Source organism: Scomber japonicus, chromosome 21 (genome assembly GCF_027409825.1).
Source record: "Scomber japonicus isolate fScoJap1 chromosome 21, fScoJap1.pri, whole genome shotgun sequence".
Lineage (NCBI taxonomy): Eukaryota > Metazoa > Chordata > Actinopteri > Scombriformes > Scombridae > Scomber > Scomber japonicus.
The window spans coordinates 37,501-45,000 of NC_070598.1; the positions used below are offsets into that span (position 1 = coordinate 37,501).

The 7,500-nt window shown below is 51.8% G+C and overlaps 1 protein-coding gene across 1 annotated transcript in view; it reads left to right on the forward strand.

The window, feature by feature from the left end:
* The window catches only part of lama1 (laminin, alpha 1), a 65,616-nt gene that overhangs the window by 25,744 nt on the left and 32,372 nt on the right, over positions 1 to 7,500 (forward strand). The window contains exons 25-31 of the mRNA XM_053342758.1: positions 275 to 418; positions 3,020 to 3,199; positions 3,298 to 3,483; positions 3,617 to 3,744; positions 3,843 to 3,957; positions 4,215 to 4,355; positions 6,131 to 6,249. Coding sequence (XP_053198733.1) covers positions 275 to 418; positions 3,020 to 3,199; positions 3,298 to 3,483; positions 3,617 to 3,744; positions 3,843 to 3,957; positions 4,215 to 4,355; positions 6,131 to 6,249 — 1,013 coding nt within the window. The remainder of the gene's footprint in view (positions 1 to 274; positions 419 to 3,019; positions 3,200 to 3,297; positions 3,484 to 3,616; positions 3,745 to 3,842; positions 3,958 to 4,214; positions 4,356 to 6,130; positions 6,250 to 7,500) is intronic.

A 7,500-nucleotide genomic window follows, 5' to 3' on the forward strand; every position in this document is an offset into this window, starting at 1 on the left:
TGTGTGTGTGCAAGGTAACCCTGTGTGTGTGTGTGTGTGTGTGGTAACCTTGTGTGTGTATGGTAACCGTGTGTGTGTGTGTGTGTGTATGGTAACCCTGTGTGTGTGTGTGTGTGGTAACGCTGTGTGTGTGTGTGTGTGTGTGGTAACCCTGTGTGTGTGTGTGTATGGTAACCCTGTGTGTGTGTGTGTGTGTGTGTGTGTGTGTGTGTGTGTGGTAACCCTGTGTGTGTGTGTGTGTGTATGGTAACGCTGTGTGTGTGTGTGTGTGCAGGCGGGCGTGGCCGGCCGGCGCTGTGAGGAGTGTGTCTCTGGGTGGTTCGGTCTCTCAGCGGAGAATCCAGACGGCTGCTCTCAGTGTTTCTGTTCAGGACTGAGCCGAGACTGTGAGGAGCAGGGCGGCCTCAGCAGGGAGCCGGTGAGTTAACGTTTAAACACCTCTAACCCTAACCCATCTAAACATGTTATATCTCCAACTGTGACTCTAACTCAGCCGGTTGGTTGAGCTAAGAAAAGGAAAAGTCACGTGCAGGCTCTTTACACACAGAGCAAGGTTAGGGTTAAGGACTCATTTAATTTAAACTCAACATTCCCACATGAACTTGTTTTAGATAACCAAGTCAGGCTTTTTAAACGATTCATCTAACGATTCATTTTTTGATAATCGATTATTTTATTACTTTACACATTATGAATATCAAAAAACATTGATTTCTTATAACATTTCAATATTTATTTAACATTTCTTTAATACATACTTCAGAGCATTGCTCCTAAAATCTAGCTCCTCTTCCTAAACGTGACCTACCCTTCACCACCTAAACCCTGACCCTGATCTTCAATAATGAATTACAGTCGTCCAGTCCAGACGTAACTAATGCACGGACTCAAATCCACTTCTGTCCTTGCCAGACGTGCAATATTGCTGTGCTGGAAGGACGCTGCCCCCCCCCCCCCCCCGCACGCTCAGTAGCTGGGGGAGCCCAGCTTGTTCTCTAGCTGGGGGAGACCAGCTGGAGGCTTGTTCTCTAGCTGGGGGAGACCAGCTTGTTCTCTAGCTGGGGGAGACCAGCTGGAAGCTTGTTCTCTAGCTGGGGGAGACCAGCTGGAGGCTTGTTCTCTAGCTGGGGGAGACCAGCTTGTTCTCTGGCTGGGGGAGACCAGCTTGTTTTCTAGCTGGGGGAGACCAGCTTGTTCTCTAGCTGGGGGAGACCAGCTGGAGGCTTGTTCTCTAGCTGGGGGAGACCAGCTGGAGGCTTGTTCTCTAGCTGGGGGAGACCAGCCGGAAGCTTGTTCTCTGGCTGGGGGAGACCAGCTTGTTCTCTAGCTGGGGGAGACTAGCTTGTTCTCTAGCTGGGGGAGACCAGCTTGTTCTCTAGCTGGGGGAGACCAGCTTGTTCTCTAGCTGGGGGAGCCCAGCTTGTTCTCTAGCTGGGGGAGACCAGCTTGTTCTCTAGCTGGGGGAGACCAACTGGAGGCTTGTTCTCTAGCTGGGGGAGACCAGCTGGAGGCTTGTTCTCTAGCTGGGGGAGACCAGCTGGAGGCTTGTTCTCTAGCTGGGGAAGACCGGCTTGTTCTCTAGCTGGGGGAGACCAGCTGGAGGCTTGTTCTCTAGCTGGGGGAGACCAGCCGGAAGCTTGTTCTCTGGCTGGGGGAGACCAGCTTGTTCTCTAGCTGGGGGAGACTAGCTTGTTCTCTAGCTGGGGGAGACCAGCTTGTTCTCTAGCTGGGGGAGACCAGCTTGTTCTCTAGCTGGGGGAGACCAGCCGGAGGCTTGTTCTCTAGCTGGGGGAGACCAGCTTGTTCTCTAGCTGGGGGAGACCAGCTTGTTCTCTGGCTGGGGGAGACCAGCTTGTTCTCTGGCTGGGGGAGACCAGCTTGTTCTCTAGCTGGGGGAGACCAGCTTGTTCTCTAGCTGGGGGAGACCAGCTTGTTCTCTAGCTGGGGGAGACCAGCTTGTTCTCTAGCTGGGGGAGACCAGCACTTTGTCTAAACTTCTGTCAGTAATCTCACATGTCAAATATCCTCTCTCCTACTTTTAACCCATCAGTGGATCTATTACCTGTTATCCTTGTTTTTGTGTATATGTACATATATGGGTGTGTGTGTGTGGACATCCTTGTATATATGTGCTTATTCTTATCTCATTATTCTCCAGCTACCACCTGTAGGGTCAGGGTTAGTACCAGCTGTAGGGTCAGGGTTAGTACCAGCTGTAGGGTCAGGGTTAGTACCAGCTGTAGGGTCAGGGTTAGTACCAGCTGTAGGGTCAGGGTTAGTACCAGCTGTAGGGTCAGGGTTAGTACCAGCTGTAGGGTCAGGGTTAGTACCAGCTGTAGGGTCAGGGTTAGTACCAGCTGCAGGGTCAGGGTTAGGGTTAGTACCACCTGTAGGGTCAGGGTTAGTACCAGCTGCAGGGTCAGGGTTAGTACCACCTGTAGGGTCAGGGTCAGGGTTAGTACCAGCTGCAGGGTCAGGGTTAGGGTTAGTACCACCTGTAGGGTCAGGGTCAGGGTTAGTACCAGCTGCAGGGTCAGGGTCAGGGTTAGTACCACCTGTAGGGTTAGGGTTAGTACCAGCTGTAGGGTCAGGGTTAGTACCAGCTGTAGGGTCAGGGTCAGGGTTAGTACCAGCTGTAGGGTCAGGGTCAGGGTTAGTACCACCTGTAGGGTCAGGGTCAGGGTTAGTACCACCTGTAGGGTCAGGGTTAGTACCACCTGTAGGGTCAGGGTTAGTACCAGCTGTAGGGTCAGGGTTAGTACCAGCTGTAGGGTCAGGGTCAGGGTTAGTACCACCTGTAGGGTCAGGGTTAGTACCAGCTGTAGGGTCAGGGTCAGAGTTAGTACCAGCTGTAGGGTCAGGGTTAGTACCAGCTGTAGGGTCAGGGTCAGGGTTAGTACCAGCTGTAGGGCCTGTTTGGGCCAGCTGTTAGCAAGTTAAAATGCATCATGTACACATGCACATAAAACTCTTTCCAATTGAAATAAAAGAGATAATCTCTGTCTTCCTCCCTGGATAGATCACCTTGGCTCGCTCTCCGGCTTTGCTGACTGTGGTCAGTCAGTCGAACCTGCAGGGCGTAGTATCTGGAGTCTACCAGCAGAGCGGCGACATTCTGCTTGATACCCGTCAGCTCAACACGAGCAGGCTGGCTGGGCCGCTCTACTGGAGGCTGCCCCGCCAGTTTGAAGGAAACCAGGTACTGTCACCCAAACTGTAGCCTTACAGCACTTGAACACAGCGGTACGGGAGTTTTCGGCCCAGGATGTCGACATGTTTGTTGTTTCTGTTTTGTAGCTGCTGTCGTATGGCGGACTGCTGTCTTATGTCGTGACCTTCTATGCTGATCATGGCTCTGGGTTGGCCAATCGAGAGCCTCAGGTGCTGCTGAGGGGCGGGACCCTGAGGAATCTAGTCATATACACAGACATGGTTGCCCCTGGCAACGGCATCAGGACACAGCACAATGTCAGGCTGACAGAGGTACGACACGCTGCAGGGAATCAACATGATCAGTGTTTAAAACAGATGATGGTTCATTATAACTCTGTGTGTGTGTGTGTGTGTGTGTGTGTGTGTGTGTGTGTGTGTGTGTGTATGTGTGTGTGTGTCACAGCACAAGTGGAAGTATTTTAACTCGGTGTCGGAGAAAGGAGTGAGTCGCGCTGACTTCATGTCTGTCCTCAGTAACGTACGATACGTCATCATCAAAGCTTCATACGGGACGAGACTTCAGCAGAGCAGGTACACAGTGACATCATCATTCATACCTGTGACATCATCATTCATACCTGTGACATCATCTGTCATACCAGTGACATCATCTTGTGTTGTTCTGTAAGGATATCTAACGTCACCATGGAAACAGCAGTGAAGGCGGGGGAGGCAGAGGGGGACATAGCCAGACTGATCGAGTCCTGCACCTGTCCACCTGGACACGCCGGACTTTCCTGTCAGGTATTTTCACTGTGTCACCATGGCAACCACATGGTTGTTTTACTCAACCTGTAGCATGTTAGCATGTATCCAGTAACCATGACGACAGAATTGCATCCTGCTGCTGTCCAATCAAAATACAGAACTCTGATGTCACTAAGAGGAACCTGACCCTCACCTGTCTGTGTCTCACCTGTCTGTCTCTCACCTGTCTGTGTCTCACCTGTCCGTGTCTCACCTCTCTGTGTCTCACCTGTCTGTCTCTCACCTGTCTGTAGGAATGTGCTCCGGGTTATTTCCACCAGCTTCGGTCTGAGTTGTCGTCTCAGGATCAAAAATCGCTGTTTGTGCGTCCGTGTGTTCGCTGTCGCTGCAACAACCACAGCGAGATCTGCGACCAGGAGACCGGAGAGTGCCAGGTAAACACGGACAGTAGAGGACAGTAGGAGACAGTAGAGGACAGTAGGAGACAGTAGGAGACAGTAGAGGACAGTAGAGGACAGTAGGACACAGTAGGAGACAGTAGAGGACAGTAGAGGACAGTAGGAGACAGTAGAGGACAGTAGGAGACAGTAGGAGACAGTAGAGGACAGTAGGAGACAGTAGGAGAAAGTAGGAGATAGTAGAGGACAGTAGGAGACAGTAGAGGACAGTAGGAGATAGTAGAGGACAGTAGGACGCAGTAGGAGACAGTAGAGGACAGTAGGAGACAGTAGGGGACAGTAGAGCACAGTAGGGGACAGTAGGAGACAGTAGAGGACAGTAGGAGACAGTAGGAGACAGTAGAGGACAGTAGGAGACAGTAGAGGACAGTAGGTGACAGTAGGGGACAGTAGGAGACAGTAGGGGACAGTAGGTGACAGTAGAGGACAGTAGAGGACAGTAGGACACAGTAGGAGACAGTAGAGGACAGTAGAGGGCAGTAGGAGACAGTAGGAGACAGTAGAGGACAGTAGGAGACAGTAGAGGACAGTAGGAGACAGTAGGAGACAGTAGGGGACAGTAGGAGACAGTAGGAGACAGTAGGGGACACTAGGAGACAGTAGAGGACAGTAGAGGACAGTAGGAGACAGTAGGAGACAGTAGAGGACAGTAGAGGACAGTAGGAGACAGTAGAGGACAGTAGGAGACAGTAGGGGACAGTAGAGGACAGTAGGAGACAGTAGAGGACAGTAGGGGACAGTAGAGGACAGTAGGAGACAGTAGGAGACAGTAGAGGACAGTAGAGGACAGCAGGGGACAGTAGGAGACAGTAGGAGACAGTAGGGGACAGTAGAGGACAGTAGGAGACAGTAGAGGACAGTAGGGGACAGTAGGGGACAGTAGAGGATAGTAGGAGACAGTAGAGGATAGTAGGGGACAGTAGGGGACAGTAGGAGACAGTAGAGGACAGTAGGAGACAGTAGAGGACAGTAGAGGACAGTAGGGGACAGTAGAGGACAGTAGGAGACAGTAGAGGACAGTAGAGGACAGTACAGGACAGTAGGGGACAGTAGAGGACAGTAGGAGACAGTAGAGGACAGTAGAGGACAGTACAGGACAGTAGGAGACAGTAGAGGACAGTAGAGGACAGTAGGAGACAGTAGAGGACAGTAGGAGATAGTAGAGGACAGTACAGGACAGTAGGGGACAGTAGAGGACAGTAGGGGACAGTAGAGGGCAGTAGGAGACAGTAGGGGACAGTAGAGGACAGTAGGAGACAGTAGAGGACAGTAGGGGACAGTAGAAGATAGTAGAGGACAGTAGAGGACAGTAGGGGACAGTAGAAGATAGTAGAGGACAGTAGAGGACAGTAGAGGACAGTAGGGGACAGTAGAGGACAGTAGGAGACAGTAGAGGACAGTAGGGGACAGTAGGAGACAGTAGGGGACAGTAGAGGACAGTAGGGGACAGTAGAGGACAGTAGAGGACAGTAGGGGACAGTCGGAGACAGTAGAGGACAGTAGGAGACAGTAGAGGACAGTAGGGGACAGTAGGAGACAGTAGGAGACAGTAGGGGACAGTAGAGGACAATAGGAGACAGTAGGAGATAGTAGAGGACAGTAGGGGACAGTAGGAGACAGTAGGGGACAGTAGAGGACAGTAGGGGACAGTAGGACACAGTAGGGGACAGTAGGAGATAGTAGGAGATAGTAGAGGACAGTAGGGGACAGTAGAGGACAGTAGAGGATGATGATGTCATTATTTTGTGCAGGACTGCCGGGATCACACCGCAGGGCGGAGCTGTGAGCTTTGTGCCCCAGGGCATTATGGGAATGTGACCGGCTCCATCACTGACTGTTCGCTGTGCTCGTGCCCGCTACGAGAGAACAGGTGAGACTCAACTGTCCTCTACTGTCCCCTCTTGTCCCCTACTGTCCTCTACTATCTCCTACTGTCCCCTACTGTCTCCTACTGTCTCCTACTGTCCTTTACTGTCTCCTACTGTCCCCTACTGTCCCCTACTGTCCTCTACTGTCTCCTACTGTCCCCTACTGTCCTCTACTGTCCTCTACTGTCTCCTACTTTCCCCTACTGTCTCCTACTGTCCCCTACTGTCCTCTACTATCTCCTACTGTCCCCTACTGTCTCCTACTGTCTCCTACTGTCCTTTACTGTCTCCTACTGTCCCCTACTGTCCCCTACTGTCCTCTACTTTCCCCTACTGTCTCCTACTGTCCCCTACTGTCCTCTACTATCTCCTACTGTCCCCTACTGTCTCCTACTGTCCTTTACTGTCTCCTACTGTCTCCTACTGTCCCCTACTGTCCTCTACTGTCCTCTACTGTCTCCTACTGTCCCCTACTGTCCTCTACTGTCCTCTACTGTCTCCTACTGTCCTCTACTGTCCCCTACTGTCTCCTACTGTCTCCTACTGTCCTCTACTGTCCCTTACGGTCCTCTACTGTCCCCTACTGTCCTGTACTGTCACCTACTGTCCTCTACTGTCCCCTACTGTCTCCTACTGTCTCCTACTGTCCTGTACTGTCCCCTACTGTCTCCTACTGTCTCCTAATGTCCTCTACTGTCTCCTACTGTCTCCTACTGTCCTCTACTGTCTCCTACTGTCCTCTACTGTCTCCTACTGTCACCTACTGTCTCCTACTGTCCCCTACTGTCCTGTACTGTCACCTACTGTCCTCTACTGTCTCCTACTGTCCTGTACTGTCACCTACTGTCCTCTACTGTCTCCTACTGTCTCCTACTGTCTCCTACTGTCCTCTACTGTCCTCTACTGTCTCCTACTGTCCTCTGCTGTCCCCTACTGTCTCCTACTGTCTCCTACTGTCCTCTGCTGTCCCCTACTGTCTCCTACTGTCTCCTACTGTCCCCTACTGTCCTCTACTGTCTCCTACTGTCCTCTACTGTCTCCTACTGTCTCCTACTGTCCTCTACTGTCTCCTACTGTCCTCTACTGTCCTCTACTGTCTCCTACTGTCCTCTACTGTCCCCTACTGTCTCCTACTGTCTCCTACTGTCCTCTGCTGTCCCCTACTGTCTCCTACTGTCTCCTACTGTCCCCTACTGTCCTCTACTGTCTCCTACTGTCCTCTACTGTCTCCTACTGTCTCCTACTGTCCTCTA